This window comes from Python bivittatus, unplaced genomic scaffold, assembly GCF_059951505.1.
Source record: "Python bivittatus isolate LINGU-HERP-01145 unplaced genomic scaffold, Pbiv_v1 ctg000850_np1212, whole genome shotgun sequence".
Taxonomy (NCBI): Eukaryota; Metazoa; Chordata; class Lepidosauria; order Squamata; family Pythonidae; genus Python; species Python bivittatus.
Window position 1 is genome coordinate 31,144,988 of NW_028277112.1, and position 18,509 is coordinate 31,163,496.

Genomic DNA, 18,509 nt, shown 5'->3' on the forward strand with positions numbered 1-18,509 from the left:
AAATTATATTGAAATGGTGGTTTTATGGATGACAATGAAGAACAGACATCCATACACAATCATAAATATGGCTTCCTTACCAAGAACTAACCAGCTGAGATAAACTGCTTGGTGCAGAACAAATGAATGGGACAATACCATGAAACATCTTGGAATTCATTTATTCTTAGCTAGGATAAGGACTATAATCAAGTACATCTTAGTTTCATCATTATTTCTGGAGAAAGTATTCGTGCTTTCCTTTCTTTAGGTTGAACTCAATGGCTTGAAATCAATGCTGCAGAACAGCCTTCTGCAATTAGGTGCCCTTAATGTGCTGGAGAATAACTCCTATGGCACCAGCTACTGGGGTTAATGGCCACTTTCTTCTTTCTAGCTCTTCGTGTTTTAAACCAGGAATGGGTAGGATGCTCTCCATATGGACAATACATAAATGGAAAGTATTGAATCAGAAGCAATATAAAGTAAGATTTCAGATTTTCTGAGCTATTAGAATATAATACAAGTTAAATATGGAGAATGCATGAAACTCAGTTTACTTCCTAAAAAGGGCGCACATTGCTGATCTCCTTTTTTTTTGAGTTTGTGAGATTAATCAGTTTCTTTTTATATCTCTGAACCAATAAATCAATGTTTCTCAAACTTGGCAACTTTAAGATGTGTGGACTTCAACTCCCAGAATTCCCCAGCTGGCTGGGGAATTCTGGGAGTTGAAGTCTATACATCTTAAAGTTGCCAAGGTTGAAAAACACTGCAATAAATGATGGATAAGTTTTCTTTTTCTGAATTGCTTGCTTACCAGAGTGAATGCCCTTGCCTTGGACAAGGGATGTGTCCATCCTGTGGTATTTTTTCCCAAGTCAAATCAGTAGGAGTAACTGAAAATTAGGAAATATTTGAGATTACCACTATCATTATATAAATCATTATATGTACATGTGCATGGATGCCTACACACAAACATAACACCTTGGTATCTAAATAAGATTTCCAAAGTTAAAGAAATTATTGTGATGTGAGTTCACACAATTATTTCCCTCCAAGAAAAGCAAGACTACATGTCTCATTTGTAAGATCCACATTTTCATTATTATACTGTGGTATGTAAAAAAGCTAATTATTCTTGTTTACAGGAGAATAATTATTTCTGAAGAAACTGATTGCTGCTTCAGGAAAAGAGGAGAGAGGGAGAAGAGGAAATATTTTCACTATATATATGGGGAATGATTGGCTAGTTTCACACCTCATGCTAAGTCAGAATATGGTTTCTTTGGTTTTGGTTTACAGTGTTATAATAACCCAGACAACTGTGGTTAGAAAACAATCCATAATAAGAAAATCACAGTTTAATCTCATGTGTGATGTGCAATTTTTGTTGACATACAGATCACTCAGGCAGTGATCTTATCAAGCACTGTGGCATTCATGGCATGTTTCCTGAAATATTGAATAAAGAACATTTCTTTATTCAATCAAATATTCAAGAATAAAACATTGGATACACTTAGCACAATACAGAGGCATCTGCAGACTCCACCTTTCATCAAAATGATAAAAACAGCATCATGTTGTCATGACGGTGTGACACGGATTTCTTCACTCTCCTGCACATAGCTCTGGCCCAATGTATGAACCCAGTTACTCTAAGCCATAATGTGTTTTGTTTGATCTAAGCTTAGCATTTATTTATTTGCTTGTTTAATTTGTACATCACTTGACTCCTAGCATGTTGCATGAATCTAGCCATTATATTTATAAACCATGGTTTATGGTTGAGCATGATGTGTTAATCCATGCGTTGGAAGCTTATTCAACAAATCTTGGTTAAAACAATGTGAAGCATGAACCATGTTAGTGGGACAAATCAAGCCAAAAAAAATCTCCAGAAGATACACTCTGCAAAATGACGTATTTGATTTTGTGCAACGTTTTATACTAGGAATGTGCATAGGAGAACATGCACACTACTCTCAAAGCATTCCTTCTTTTATTGTTTACAATAAAATTCCACTATTTCACAATGATAACCTTTTTTCTGCATTACAAATAACTGCTCTATTAGAGTGAAAGATGTGCAACTCCAAAGGGACAAATAAACTCCTGAACATGCTGTCTGCTAGAAAAGATTAATAGTATCTCACTTGTCAACATGTAGAAGTCATTGAAATATGTTGGCTGATCATCCTGAGAACGAAAGAGAGAGACTAAAGTTGTTATTTTATTCAAAGGGCATCAATATTGTCATCCAGATAAGGAAAGATTTTAAAATTAAAGTGTAGTTTAACTCTCTCAAGTGAGTTGTGTTAGAAATAATAGTCAAACGATTATCCAGACAGAAGCAGACATGTCTCTGAGATGCCATTAATAGACAATGTCCAGAAAGTTGTGATTCTTAAGCAAATATTAATGCCCAGTGGAAGAAGGAAGATTTAATCAAACAGCGAAAAGTGGGTGAAGCATGCAATTTTTCAAAGCATGACAGCTGATGCCAAATGGTGATCAGATTAACGAGATAACAAAGAAAACTGGTACTTACAGACGTATTATAAAAGGAGCAGCCCCCAAATATAAATGCTATATTTCCAGCCATTACCAATGCATGTCCATGTCTAAATAGTAAATCAAACAATGGTAAACATTTTGGGACACTTTCACAACATTGACTCTATTCACTTTCACTGAAAAGAGAGACCAGCCATACGGCTGGGCCTCCCTAGTACAGATCCTCCCACAGGGCTGAACAAGGCACTCAATTTCTCATGGTCCAAAACTGCCACAGTCTCAGCTTATTCACAAAAGCCATAACTACAAACATTTCTTCCCCTCTTCTTCGTGGTGTGCCATCATCTCTCATATCCCTCACAGTGCTATTGGGTACCAACAGGACAATGTATGGCTGAGGGTGCTGGGAGTAAGCTTTCTTCAATACAGAAGCATGCTTTTGCCAGCCATTTTTGTTAACCAAAGTAGAAAAAGAAATTGGCAATAATCTCAATTCAGTGGGCCCTTCCCTGGCAATAAAGTCCTGTAAATATGGTGGGGCTTTCTTTAGAGCAGTGTTGCCCAAACTTGGCCACTTTAAGATGAGTAAATCAGGTGATATGAGCTACACTGTAAGGTGAACATTTCATAGAACCCCTTAAAAAAAAGAAAGGAAGAAAGCAGTTTTATAGAAAAGTGGAAGCATTTTTTGTTGTTTGCCATTTTACTGATACAAATTCATGGTATTTCCATACTTGAGTGAGATCATCATTTATACTGCTTTTGATCATCATCATCTCTTCTTTATTTGTCTCCATCATGGAAAAACCTCCCCTCCACTAAATCAAATAAGTGTAATTTTATTTACTTGTAATTTAAATAAGATGGACTTGGTTAGTTACATAGCATAGACAGAAATTACAGAAATTGGGGCAAGGATGTCCACACGTCAGCAATCACAACAATAATCCAATCAGTTTCTAAGCTGCAGTTCTTACCCAGTTTCTAGGGTTTTCTGGAATTTGGTCACTGGGACCATATGGAGTTCTGAAATGTTTATTCATTACCTTTATTTTTAAACTCCTGTTAATTTTATTTAACAGTAGTTATTTGCCACTTAAAATTCCAGTTTGCTACTGTATAGCAAGAGGCCTATGAAACTCTAAAAACAAGATTAAAACCAAAATCTAAAAATACATGGATATATTAAAATATCAACCCAGTCAGAAAATTAACCAAAGTCAGGAGAAGCCATAGGAAACAGCCAGAGTGAGAAAGTTAGGACCATATCGCTAGGAAGGAACTCATCAGTGTGGACATCAATTTGGCTTCAGAGGGGAAAGAAAGAACTCGGAAACCTCTATAGTTTTCTTTATATGCTGGATGGATTCTTGTGGGATCTGGCAGTCTTTTAAGTATTTGTGTTCATTTACAAATGCTCAAGTTAGGGATAGCAGAAACACTGCATTAATTATTCAGGCAAGCAGCCAAATTTAAACGACCTCACATCAGAATTTTCAGCCCATTAATATGCATTCCTCTCTCCTAGAGAGAGTTGGCAGGAAGTACACTGGCACACTGAACTGCCCTGATGGTTGAGCTCTATTTTGCCTCAGTGGTGAGGCTGGGGACTGGTCCTAAACTCATGGTTTCAAGGAGCAGTTTAAGGGCAGCAATTGGTAGAGCCTCCAGCTGCATTTCTCCTCCCAGCCAGTGTCACCTGTCAGTCAGAAACACTGTCACAATTGCTGTCCTTAATATGTGATGGGGTGGTTTTGGGCAACTATGCAAAAGTGTTTAAGGCAAGGGCTTTAACCACTTATCAAGTTGCCTGAGTAACAGATTGTGGACACAGAAGTCTCTGTATTGCTGACCTGCTACTTGGGCTGTTTCTGAACACAGATTTAGCACTCTTCTGAAAATGTGCTGGACTTGTTGGTTTAAATATAGGTCTAGTGCTTTTCTGGAAAAGCACTAAACCCATATCCCCAAAACAGCTCAAATGCAGGTTGCACGCAAAGCAAAGTGATGCACACTGAAGCAAAAGGGAGTTTCTTCCTGCTTCATCTTGTACTTCTCCACGGTGCATGCAGTGTATCAGTTGGGCGCAGAGAGAAGTGGAAGGAAACAATCAATATGTGCTGCAAAGGAATGGCAGCAAGCAGCTATGGTTGGCAGCTTGAAATTCAGCCCGTTCCACTTGGCTACCTGTGACCTGTCACTCAGTTTCAAAGGAGAAATAGGAAGAACTCTTTGTATTTTAAATTGGTACCTACTGCAAGGGTAGTCAATGCTGGTAGCACCCATAAGTAGCTGGTGGAATTTGTAAAATGGCACAGGAGTATGAAAAATGGTGCTTCCAGTAATACAGTAAAAAAATCACAAGAAATTATCTATGTGCAAACCCCTTTGTTGGTAAAAGCAGCAGAAAATCTGGAATGCTCTTATTTGCATAGAATCAGCAACAAACAACTGGCAGGATCTGGCTCTCATTTTTGGTTTAAATCAACCAAGGCACCAATTCATTTTCATAATGGCAGTTCTAGTGCTCTTTTAACAGACCGCTAATAGCAGGTTTAAAAATAGGCTGAAGCATTAACCCATATATGGAGCTTGTGTAATACCTGGTTAGGCAGCACATGGGCAAACGCTTTCATGGGAGCCAGGTCTCTCTGACTGCCCAGGCCAAAATGACCACAGAGGGCAGGAATCAGCAACTGGAGGGCAGTGAAGTTCCCCTCTGCAGTATTGGATGGCAAATATAAAAAAGTACCATTGGCTGAAAGGCTCTGCCCATGTGATTCTGGAGAGATGGAAACCACAGAACATGTTCTTCTTCATTGCTCCTTTTACAGAGACACCCGGACCAGATTTATCCACCCTCTGATTAGCAGATATCCTGGTTGTTCAGACTTGGCCCATGCCCAGATGCTGCTCATAGATGAGCTGCCTTTTATTAAGCATATCTGGCTAGGTTTTGCGCAGCAATGTGGAAGATTTGCCGGACCTTGACGGGCCAAGTTCCCACTAGGCAGAAGTATTCTATGTAATCTTAGATATTATCATATGTTTTGGTAACTTTACATATTATCACATTTTACTTACATTTTAGATACTATCACATTTTTGTAATTAGAGATGTTACCATGTTTTATATAACTTAGGTACTACTTTATAACCTAGACATAGATTGCTCCTTTTGGACTTCACTCACAGATTCTAGTCAGGTTGTTTCATAAATGTATTTTAACTTTGCCTTAAAATGTATTTACTATCTTTTAAGATAGATTTATAAGCACTCACAGAGCACTAATCGATCCATTGTTTGTACTGGTTGAGGACTGTAATAAACTGACTGCCTGACAATATTAACTGGAGAGGAATGGGCATGACTGGAATGGCCTAAAGAGGGCCATAGGAGCCAGGCAGATTCCAGCCCTTGACCTTGACATTTCCACCCTCATCAGCAAGGCATCATAGATGGCGTCTGCAGCCGAGTTTGGGCCAGAAGAAGAGGAAAACACATTATGCAGACATATTGCTAATATGCATAACAGCAACTTATCTCTTATATATTTTTATAAGGCTTAAATGACCTCCTTGGGAACCCTCCAATTCATGATTCTTGATTCTTAAGAGGACAATAGCACTTTGGGAAGAGAAAGGCAACCAGTGCCCTGAGCTCCCTTCCATATTGCTACCATCTCCTCTCTCCAAACCCTTCAAAGCAGTGTGAAGAGGACCTACAATCCTCTTCTTTAGTACCAACTCAGGCATATTGAGACCAAGAGCAAAAAACTGCAAGGCTTCCCTGAACTTCTACAGGCCCTGCAGTAATAACAAAAACAACAGAAAGAAAAACCTTATCCAGCAGTGAAGAAAACTAAATTAAATCACTTGTACATAATCCCATATATATACAGTACCTTTCTATGTATAAACTTATTACAGTACATATTTCATTTATTTGAATGTCTGTCTGCAATAAAATAAAATAATAAAATAAAATAAAATAAAATAAAATAAAAATTCTAGGTTCCTATGGGGAGGGGAGCTGAAAAGCCTTTAAACTACCTTTCCCTTGAAAGACAAAACAGCATGGCTGCAGACCAGGAGTCAGAAGGTAGGTTGAGCTAGGGTTTCCATGAATAAGGAAGCAGATTGCCCGCAGGCTTCATAGAACTGAGGGTCTCCAAAACCAAACTACTGTAGTTTCACTGCAATTTCAAAAACATCACAGCCGACCACAAAACTAAATTGGCTTAGCTGCTGAAGTTGAGGTTGTACAATCACAAGGAATTGGAATAAATCTTACAGCAATATAAACATCAAGAGGACCTCTAAGTTTGTAGAGCCAAGTCACTTTGTCTGCATTTTTTCCAGCCTGAAAACATCTTCTTTCACACAGAGAAATTTTCTTTATATCATTCTCATTGAGAGAGGATAAAGAATGAGACATCAGCTTTAAATCTCTGTTGACAATTGATAAGTCTTACTAACAAGAGCAACAGCCTATTATTTGGTTTCCATGATGCCATGGATATTCCATGGATATTCCTTGATATTATTGTCCTCTTAAGAATCAAGAATCATGGATTGGAGGGTTCCCAAGGAGGTCATTTAAGCCTTATAAAAATATATAAGAAATAAGTTGCTGTTATGCTTATTAGCAACATGTCTGCATAATGTGGTCTTTGGAAGATGTTTCACACCATTCTAAATTACACTCACAGTTTGATTTTACCCTCATATTATCCTCACTGACCAAGAATAGTATGGAAACTATACTGGCATATATATATTTTATAGATATAAGTGCTACTGTTCAGAAATATTACCTAACACATAAAATACATATGCAGGAGATATGTTTTCAACGTCTTTTTAAATAGTGTTTCAACCAATATATGACTTGAGAGAAATGCAGTTCTACCACACACAAACTGTAGCTGAGGAAAATCTAGTTCTTGCTCTTAAGGGGACATTTATGATTTTTAACACAGATTTCACATAGGCCAAAAATAGTTTCCTTAAGCTAACCACAATTGTACTATCAAATCTTTATTCACAATAAACCTATTTACAGTATATATAAAGTTAAATTCTAATACAAGATAGTCAAGAAAAAGAAAGAAATTTAACAATGCACTGAACCTTTTTAATACTATGTTTCAGTACAACACACAGATATAAATAAATGAAGACTGACTTTTTTCTGTTTTTTTTTTTTTTAACCACTATATCATACCTAGGAGTTGGAGGATCTCCACTCACTTCTTTTTTACTCCAGTGTCCACTTGCTAATGCCATCTTAGAACTACTAAGAAGACTGTATTTGGAAAGAAAAAAAAATGGTTGGATTATTCTAAGAGTATATAATGGAATTTCTATTGGTACTCACTAATGAATGTGTGTTATGTCTGGGATGCAATCAACCAGTATGAGTTTGGGAAATGCTTCCATTTGTGAAAGTGAACAGGACTGACAAGTTCCTTTTTCTATTGAAAATTCATTCTAGAGATTGTCCCAACTTTTAGAAGCAGCTTTTATGTGGAAGAAAGAGAAGGAGAAGGATGAACAACTGTAGTCAGAAGATGGGAAGGACCTGATAAATCACACTGCACATACAGAAATCTTGGATTTCAACTGCTATCTTCAGTTCAGCTTTTACCAACATGGTCCATTTAGATGTGTCTGAATTCAGTTCCCAGAACTTCTACCCAGCATGGCCAAAGGAAATTCTGGCAGGAAAATACAGGATCTGGACTTTAACATGTCTAAACATCACCAACTGAAAAAGTATTATCTATCAGTATTATCATATTCACTGAAATTGATAACAGTAATGGTTCTGTTTGCCATTTTCCTTGAAGTTAGTTTGTGGAAATTCTCCAATAATGATAAAGCATGAAACAGAATTGAATTTTCCTTCTTTTTTCTTTTCTCTGTGTTCTACTTACCCTTGTGCTTCTGTTTCTTTAGAAATACAGGAATTAATGTATCTTCAACCTCAGTAAGCCTTCCAGTATTAATTTCACCAGTTTTATCTTTACCTGCTCTGATAACAGTTGCTATGACACCAACATACACAGAGAGACATGCACACCTTTGTTGCCTTTATAATTCTGATTTATTTCCGGGTTATTTGAAGTCATGGCAACTCAAACAGACACTGGCCATAATGTATACTCAAAACTCCCATCATTCTATCCCTCTCTAGGAAAAACCAACTTAATGTACATATGGAAGATTGCCATCAAAGCAACAGTAGCAGATTTTTAAGAAAAGGTCTAATCTTGACTTTGCAAAGCCTATAATCCTATACATATTTCTTTATAAGTAACCCATCCCATACTCTGTATAGACATGTATAGGAAAACACTATAAAGGAACATAAAACTATGGGTAGTATTAAATGTTTGAGGATCAGACTGTAGAACTGTTGCTGCAACAAAGAGAAATCTTCATAGTGGTCATAGTAGAGGTTTTGTATCTTCTCACCTATCTCTAACACACTTCTCTTAGGGGTGAGCTTAAGTTTTATAATGTCATGGAATTTGCCAAAGGAAGGAGCACAACGCTGAGGAGAAAAGAACCAAATTTTATTCAACAATCGTTGGGTGCCTGCTTTCAGAGAAAGAGGGACCCTGAACAATTGCTTTAGTAGATTAAGAATTATGACAGGAAATTAATATTGTTAAACTTTTCTTAGGCCAAGAGGTAACATATTAAAATAGATCTCCAACCCATGGACATTGTCCTAATTCACCATGATTTGAAATATATATGATTATGGAAATGGTTTCCTCATCCTGAAATAAGTCTAACACAACAGAAAAAATTGCTTACAAATTTCATCACTTTTCATACATCCAGGCCTGACTCACACTTTGGGCTAAGCTATAGTGTGATTAGTTTTCTTCTTCCCATTGAGCTATTTGAAGAAAGCACAAGGTGGACTACAGGCCGCAGTTATATAGAATTATGGATGTGGATGTATTTGGCTGTATTATAAAGTGTTGCTAATATGCACAGTTCTAGCAGTTGGCTTGTCTTTGCTGGAAATGCCTGTCCAATTGGTTTGGTTATTAAATCATAAGCTGGATCTTGGAATTCTAATTCATGTAAGCATCCATGTACATAGTGGTCGCAGTTCTGTCAAATGGAACTCACAATTTGCAGTAAAACAGGGTTTTATTTCTTGTATGTTTAAAATATACATACACTCTACAATAGCAATATTGTGATGTAGTCTGGTGTAATTTAGATCACACTTTTAGGTAACTCTTCCCCTTCTTTTCCAGGTAAGAATCACACATTTACATTTATGATGATGATGTTTAGGAGATGATGACAGTTGTAGAAACATCATTATTTCTGAATAATTAGAAAATAGAGTTCTCTTGATGGATTGAAATAAGGGAAATTGACTTAAACAATGAAATTAATGTTGATTTTAAATGGATCTTGGAATTCTAATTCATGTAAGCATCCATGTACATAGTGGTCGCAGTTCTGTCAAATGGAACTCACAATTTGCAGTAAAATAGGGTTTTATTTCTTGTATGTTTAAAATATACATACACTCTACAATAGCAATATTAGAATAAAGGGTTGCTGAGGCTGGGATAGGAAAGAGAAGATATTTTTCACACCTAGCTTTATGTACTGCTCTTAGTCATGAAGCACATTATGCTGAACCATAGAAATCAACCACATTATGGCTCAGTATGTTGTACAAACCTGGTCTAGGTTACAGAAGAGTCCAAGTGTGCTGGCTCTCTGTTCATCTACAGTATATTTCTTATATTTCTTTTCTAGGCATTGCTCTGATACCTTGGCTCCAGATTGAACCCAGATTGACCAGCAAATGGCTACTGAAGAAGAGAATGGAGGTGCTGCTAGAAACAGAATAGCAGGAAAGAATGCAGCGAAACATGTGTTATGTGATTTATGCTTTGTCTCCATTAAAGAGAGATATGGGATACACCACTAATTAAAGGGAGTTAATTCTAGAAAAATGCCAGCACCTAACATTGCTTGTCTGGCAGGCAAATATATCTTCTGTAGATCCACAAAGAAGTCTTCAAAACCCTTGAAGCATTACTACTTTCCAAACAGTCAAGAAGTTAGAGTAGAATATATTTATCCACCTCCCTTTAAGCCATATTTTGTTTCTAACAGACTAAATTTGGTGAAACGTATCTAGAAAAATTCAAATTATTCTGAACCTTCTATGGTTTCTTTTTATGGGAGAAGATGAAACAATATTTCACTCTGCTCTCATCCTAGTCCAAACACAACCCTACAGCTATTAAGTTATTTTTATAAAACCTTATAGCTGTTCTGAAATCTAGACATCAGTACATTAAGAGAAGTCATTTGAGTACAATTGTCTCCCCATCTGACCATCCTTCGTGGAGAAAGTTATCAACAGAATCATCAACTCACTCAGCAGGACATTCTCCAGAGCATTCAAAAATCCCTTACATTCCCCAAAATCATTTTATTTAGTCCCTCATCCATATAGAAAAAGCCAGCTACCACAATCCAAATTTCATGAGAAAGTTTATTATCTTACATTATTTCTTGTGTCTTCCATCCACTTGCCTTGCTGTCTTCTATTGTCTGGACTGTGCACTTACTTGGCAGAATAAAACTGACCTGGAATCACTTGGTCCCCACAACATTTATTGTAATATCACTAAAATCTAGTCATATTTTGCAAGACTTCTTTTTAGAAGGATACTTAGATCACTGAGTGAGATTCTCTGATGACTCTCAGAAAAATTGCTGAACTCAACCTCAGCTTTGGAGCTAAGCTCAATCATTTAGTCACCTGGAAATCTATTTTTAAATCAAACATTTATAGTTCTGGAGTCTTAATAATAGCTATGCAGTTTCACCAGAATCACTACTGGAATTTGTTGAGTTAGGGAACAACTTGATTATTGCTTTTGGACAACATAATCCTGGAGCATTTCTACATTAAGCTGGGGAGTGTTTTACATCTCATTTAAATTTATATCCTGAATCTGAACAACTAGGAAATAGCCTCTGTGTCCTATATTTCTACCTGGAATTCAAACATCATGCTAAATCATAGTTTGCTTAACTGTGTGTTACTGAATACAGTATATCGGCTGGATTCCTTCAACATTTTAAGCCAAAAACAAACAAGCCACTTTTTGTTTTAGCCAATGTGTGAGGCAAGTTTCCATGACCTATGTGAAAATGATTTTCTTCTGTGCTTCTTTTCTCTATAATGGAATTATACTGTAACTGCCTATGCTGTTGGGTTTTGTGCAGTGTTTGGGTCTGAAGGCAAGATGGTCTTTCATAGCATTCAGGGGCACTCACTAACAAGTGTTTGGAACAGCTGTGTCTTTTCCCAGAACTGCACAACTGCCTACCTGGACATCAGAATCACTTAGGTTTTTTTTTTTAATATATAATTTTATTAAGCATTTTGATTATAATAGTAAAATCTAATACAAACTAAACTTAAAGAAGGAGAACAGAATAGAAAGGATAAAAAGTGCAAGGTAAAAGAAAAAAGAAAGAAAGAGGAGAAAGAAAAACTAAGAATATAATAAAGAAAAAAAATGTAAAGTGACTTCCAACTTTCATCATGACAAGTATAAACAAATTTAGTGACTATTCACCTCCCTAAGGTTACCAACAATTATCTCTTCATCCCATATCCTATCCCTTATCTATATGGAAGTCCTTCGGGTTTGAAGAAGACACGCTGTTGTGCAGTTCATCTGTGGACATGGAGGTGGCTCTGCAGTCCCCATCATGAAGCACAGAGTCCAGCACAATGGGGGCACTGGAAGTTCATTGCTGTAGTAACTGGGTGTATTCTGTGACACTGCTCATGGTTTTCTATCAGATTTTGGTGGCGCCTGTCTTCAAAGCTGGTGGAGGCTCCATAACACAGGCTCACCAGGAGGTTGTGTCAGCAACCACAGCTTCTAGTTCCCTTGGCTGGATGTCACAGTGGCATAGGGTTTCTTTCACAGCATCTTTGTAGTGCTTGCATGGTTGACCTCGAGGTCCCTTCCCAGATTCCAGTACATTATAGAGCAACTGGCGAGGTATATGGTGGTCATCCATTCTGATGATGAGTTTCATCTACCATATCTGATAATCAGGGAGTCAATGTTGGCAGACTCCACACAATCCAAGACCTCCAGGTTGGAGACACGGTCTTGCCAACAAGTGCTGAGGATGGAGCAGAGCGCACGCATGTGCAATTTCTCCAGTTGTTTGATGTGCCTTTGGTACAAAGTCCAGGACTCACATCCATATAGTAAATAAGGGATAACCACAGCTCTGTAGGCTTTCAGTTTTGTGGAGATATGGAAGTTGTGTTGATTGAGCACTCTAATACACAGCCGCCCCAGTGCCTGGCTGGCCTTGCTGATCCTGGAGTTAATTTCTTTGTCGAAAGACCCATTGCTTGAGATGATGCTTCCCAAGTATTTGAAGCTGTTTACATCTGTCAGTTGGGTGTTGTCAACAGTGATTTTTGGTTCTACGGGGTTGGTATTTGGCATAGGCTGATAAAGTACTTTGGTCTTGTTCAAGCTCAGAGTCAGACTGAAGATCATAGCAGCATCTGAGAATTTGTTCAGCATCAGCTGTAGATCACTGTCTTTGTGCACCAGGAGAGCACAGTCATCAGCAAAGAGGGTTTCTTGGATGACTGTATGAAGGCACTTCATCCGTGCATTCAAGCGGCAAAGGTCAGAGAGAGAGCCGTCCAATCGGTACCTGATGTACACTCCCTACTTCAGACATTGGACAGCATGTGACAACATGCAAGTGAAGAACATATTGAACAGCTCTGGGGTTAGCACACAACCCTGTAATTTTACTCCAGGGTAATTTTACCCAAGCAGTGGCAATCAACTGGATAAAGGTAAACAAAATAAAGTCAACTGGGGGCAAACAAGCAATAAAGGCGGAGGGGACATTTCTTCTTATTATGTGAAGGCACAGCAATGTTTTTATTTCTGGTCTTTGGATTGCTCTGAATTTTTGATCAAGGGGGAGTGTGGGGGATTAAGTAGGAAACCTTGTTACCTTTGTGTGAAATTATTTAGAAATTGACTTAAGGATGGAAATCATGTTTGGCACTCGAGTTAACCTAAAGACCCTGAATTGATTAAGTTCCCAGGAGTCAGTGTTAAAATAAACAGAAACACCAAAGCATATTGCTATTAGAGCTGCATTAGCAGAGGCATCTGATACTAACTGCAATGATACACAACTGATGAAACATGCATCATGGCATAACAGTACAAATGCCGCCTTCAGTACTTGCATGCAATGCAAGAAGGTCATGCTTAACAAGAAGAAAATTGCATTAAGAGATGTTAAAACAGAGAGAGTGAGAGCAGATAGCTCTAATATGTTCTCCCACCAGGCTCCTAGACTAAGAAATCTATATACGTTATGGTAAAAATACAATGTCCTTGTTTCAGACAATAACACCAAAATAACAAATATTGTTGATGGCTGCCAACCTCTTGTATGAAATGACACTAAGAGAACAATGTGGCAAATGCTAGTAAGTGATATGGGCTGTTCCTCATTTGTCCTTAACCACAGCATGACCATGCCCCAGCAACGTTTTATCCTGCCATAGCCTCATCATTGCATTCATCTCATGCCCTGCCCATAGCCGAGGCAGCTTAAACTTCTCCTTAGCTGCTCCAGTTATATAGTGGTGCTTTCCCTCTTATCCCAACACAATGTTTGATGTGGATTCAGTTTCAAGAGTTGTGAACTACTCAGCTCTTATTGGTCACTTTTGGCTACTGTGAGGACACCCCATTCCCTGTGGTTGTTGAGTTCTGCCCTCCAGATCTTGGGTTGGGTTGTAAGGCAGACCCCCTGGCTTCTGCAGAGGCATCTGCCCATGGAATGTCTGACTGGTGCTTTCAACAGTGCTTGTCAGGGCTTACACAGGCTCCTTATAAGCATAGGGTCAGCCGTTTTCTAAAAGATCTTTGGACCTGTTTGTAAATACAGGTTAACATTTCTGAAAGAGAGCTGGTCCTGTCCTATAGAGGCTGAGTTGACAGGGAAATGAATGCCAGGTTCTTCCAGCTGTGTGTTACATGCATTACAGGTTTTCCACAGCTTGGGCTGATGTAAGGTTTGCCATTTTCATAATTTTTATTACCTCTGAGGACTCATATGAAAGTGCTTCAACTACCACTCTAACTGAACAATGACCTAAGACCAGGCTTATGTAGCTGCAGTTTCCATGACTTTGTGCAGTGCTTCATAATTATTTACTTATTACTTTTAAGAGAATTAACAGTATTATGTCCTTCTTGGAGGGAGAGCAGACATCATTTTGCCCACTTCATACCAGCTTTGTTAGCGGTAGATGCTATGGTGATGTCTGTTGTTGCTATAGGCAAGTCACTCAGATTTGTGTGACTCAAGATGTCTGCTCTAGCACTCAAGTTTTCTCCGGACATTCTCTAGTTACTTCTGGATGCTGCCAGACTTGAGGTCAGGACTGGACTCCTTGTTTGCTTGTTGCCTGCCTTGCCATTACCATTCAGCCCTAGCTAGGGATGGAGCTTACCAACTGCTTCTTCCTACTTAATCCCACATCCACTGTATGCATCTTACCTGTCAGCTGTGCTGTTTCTGAACTTAGCCCATTTTCAGAAAAGCAATATACAGAAATAGCATGAATGACAGGTATGAGGTACAGAGGACAAGCTGTATGGAAGATCAGGAGGACTCCTTTCTGTTTCATCCTGCATCCCTCCTCCCCACACCCACACTTAGCACTTGCCACCAGTGAGATGGGCGGGTGGATAGATGCTAAACCTGACATCCAAGGATCAGTTTAAATTCACCTGATCCCATCCTGCCTCATGTTAGGGAGAGTGATTGGTGGCTGTTTTCCCATTGGTAGATGATGCTTGTTAGAAGGAAAAATGAAGCCAGGGCAGTCACTTTCCTGAACTTGGTCTATAATCAAATAAGCACAGCACCATTTGCTGGAGTAACTGTGGCAGAATAGGGATTGCCTGGAAGGCGGGGGGGGGGGGGGAGGGGAGGGGAGGGGGAGGCGGAGGAAGGCACAATTTATGCCTGCATACTTTTCTTCAGGCTCAAGCACTGGTGGACAGCATTATAGCTATAAGAGCCCTTACTTAATTCTAAGAAAGCAGCTATTTTCAGATTAATTAGTAGTCTGAAGATATGTGTCTACACAATTGACTGTAATGAATTTGTTTGCATAGAATTATAGACTTAATTATGCTTACCTAGAGTAAGTCTCGATGTAATCAATATATTTCTATTCAGAATAAAATGTTGATGCATCAATTCTTAGCGAAATATCTTTATATTTTAATTTTACAAATGCTTAATAAATTGCTTTATTGTCTCTAAAGAAACAGCAATATGATGGAGCTATGAATCCAGATATTCCATTGATTCTGTTTCTTAATAACAGAAATAGGCAGTTATATTTGTTCCATCAATATAATGAATTACAACTGAAGCAGTTTTTATTATTAGCAAACCTATGTGCCAAATGTATTATCAGTGTTGAATACTAACATGCTTTGTTTGACTGTCAATGAAGTAGTACCATCAAGTCAATGAAATTCAGATAACAATTTTAGAATACAAATCTCTTCTTTACCATGATGCTAATGGCAATTTCTGACTACACAAGTAGAACAGGTCAGTTAATACCATGACAGAATTCCAAACTTGAACATTAATAAATCAGTCTTGTCATTTTATGCTTTGAAGACAGTTCCTTCAAAATAATTTTTTCTTTGATTTTAAAACAATTAAAGTTTTTGGTTTGCACTGTTATTTGACTGTTTTTAAAGAACTCTGACTATGTCATGCGGAGGAATTGCTAAAAGAATTATCTTGAGAAATTGGGAAAGAAAGGATTGGACTCAGGAGATGTGTAATTTATCCATTTTTGAAAAAGCGTTATTTCTACCAATCCCTTTGGTTTCCCTTTGGCACAGATTTCATGATACCTTAAAACAATAGTTTCATCCTTTTTAAAATTAGAAATTTTTGCACCATATTTATTATTTGATATACACGTGATATGCTTAGATTGTTTATATTTTTTCTTTTTTTGGTTATTGTTTATGTTGGCTTTTTGTTATTTTTGTATTTTTTGTGTATTCTTTAATAAACTCGTAATAACATGAAGCTTAATTTTTTTTCAAGAAATGCAATAAAATGCCCAGCCTCATCCTCATTAACAGGAAAAAAATGTTGTATCACTAAAGCTTTAATAATTCCTTGGATAAAATCTCTTTTTTTAACCAGCGCTATTTAAGAAAGGGATCAATGGCTTCTGGACCTGATGACTTTAAATTAATTGACTTGATCCATGGATATCATATAAGAATGTATGATGCATTTCACTATAGAAAGAATGACTGATTTTGCATTCATGATATTGAATGCTTCCTGAAACCTAATTCCTATTCCATGGGTTGAAGGTGATTAGTACTGGGGTAACTTCCGAAGAGTTAAATAAGAGCAAACCTGAGCAATACTTGGATGTCACAACTCCAGGAAATCTAAGGACTAAAAAATAAATAAATCCCTGAAGCAAATTCCTTCCATATGGTTGCCAAGAAAACTACATCGATGTGCCCATAAATTACCAGGAGTGGAGCTCCCCTTCAGAAAGTATTTAGCAACAGCGTCTATACTACAGAAAAAAGTAATAAGCAGTGAATTTCGGTATAACTAAAATGTAATTTAATATTGGACCATCTTGCCTCTCTCTCACTCCCAATACTTTTCCAATACAATAATACAATTATCCTTGGCACGTATTATCTAATAAAAATAGTAATATTTACTGATTTAATAATTTTACATACAATGCTTAATATACTCATAAACGTATACAATAAAAAGCGAAGACAATAATGAAAATGCATCAAAACAATACAGTATTTAAAAATACTCACTACACATAAACCTGTACAAATAGAGAGTGCGAGTATAATAGCATCTTTCTCACTTATCTGGAGATTAGGTAGGAAAGGTGTGGTACATAAAAATAGGTGAAAACACCTGATTCCCTTCCGAAATTAACCACACAGAAAAAGCCTCGGGGCTCCAGCTATTCCCGCCCCCCGGGGGGGAAATCCCGCCCACGTTGCCTGTTACAGCATATGATTAGCGTCTCCGCTTTGCGGAAGCCCCGCCTTCTCCGTATGTGACGTACCTTCCGGTTGGGAGTGGCTTTCGGTGGCTGTCCCCGTGATCACAGGTAGCAGGAGGGTGCTTTGGAGAGCCGGGAGGGGCGCTGCCGCCGAAAGTCGCTGCGGCGCCCTGAGCTTCTCCTCTTCTTCCGCTGTTTTTTGCGCGCGCGTCGCCTGGCCCTTGAGACAGTGGCAGCGGATGAAGGAGCCGGCGGGAGGCCGCCCGGAGCCCCTGCTTCGCCGCCGCTTCCTCCGCCTAGGCAAGATGGGAGCGAAATGAGCCCCGAGCCGAAGCCGCCACCGTCTCCTCCTCCTCCTCCTCCTCCTCCTCCAACCCCAGGCCGGGAAGCGGAGGTGGTGGCCTTGACAGTGGCGGCGGCGGCGGTGGTGGAGAGCGAAGCAGCGGCCTCCGGAGCGAGTGGCGGCAGAAAGTGCGGCAGTCGAATCATGCTGGTGAGGAGAATCGGGTTCAAGCCGGGCGGAGGTGCCTCGGTGAGTGTCCGCGAACAGACCTCCACTTTCCTTCCCCGCGGCTTCCGCCCGCTGAGGCCTGGGGGAGCTCGGGCGTCGGGGGCACGCTGCGAGCCCCGGGGCGATCGCCCTGCTCGCGGGGGCGAGGGGTCGGCTGGGTTCAGCGTTGCGAAGTGAAACCTGCAATCCTCTTAACGCCCTTCCTCTGCTTCTGGATGCGTGGGCCAGCTTGTCTTTGGAATGGTTGCGGTTGCAGGGACAGTAGTTCCCTTCCCTGTGAAGCGTTGGGGCTCGTGAGTGGCAGGTTGGTTCTCCGCGGAA

General features: G+C 38.9%; 2 protein-coding genes across 3 annotated transcripts in view; one reads left to right on the top strand and one right to left on the bottom strand.

Annotated features, from left to right (window-relative positions):
• LOC107326205 (kelch domain-containing protein 3-like) overlaps positions 1–17,841 on the bottom strand; it is a 72,353-nt gene extending 54,512 nt beyond the window's left edge. The window contains exons 1-5 of one of the 2 annotated variants that reach the window (XM_025168554.2): positions 17,741–17,841; positions 7,730–7,810; positions 2,537–2,609; positions 2,142–2,184; positions 800–878 (exon numbers count right to left, since the gene is read on the bottom strand). In XM_025168554.2, the coding sequence (XP_025024322.1) occupies positions 800–878; positions 2,142–2,184; positions 2,537–2,609; positions 7,730–7,791 (257 nt within the window). In that variant the 5' untranslated portion in view covers positions 7,792–7,810; positions 17,741–17,841. Of the gene's footprint in view, positions 1–799; positions 879–2,141; positions 2,185–2,536; positions 2,610–7,729; positions 7,811–17,480 lie in introns of both variants that reach the window. The other variant, XM_088130425.1, reaches the window with a different exon arrangement.
• The window catches only part of SLC71A2 (solute carrier family 71 member 2), a 35,928-nt gene continuing 35,200 nt past the window's right edge, over positions 17,782–18,509 (top strand). The window contains exon 1 of the mRNA XM_025168552.2: positions 17,782–18,209. Coding sequence (XP_025024320.1) covers positions 17,994–18,209 — 216 coding nt within the window. The 5' untranslated portion in view covers positions 17,782–17,993. The remainder of the gene's footprint in view (positions 18,210–18,509) is intronic.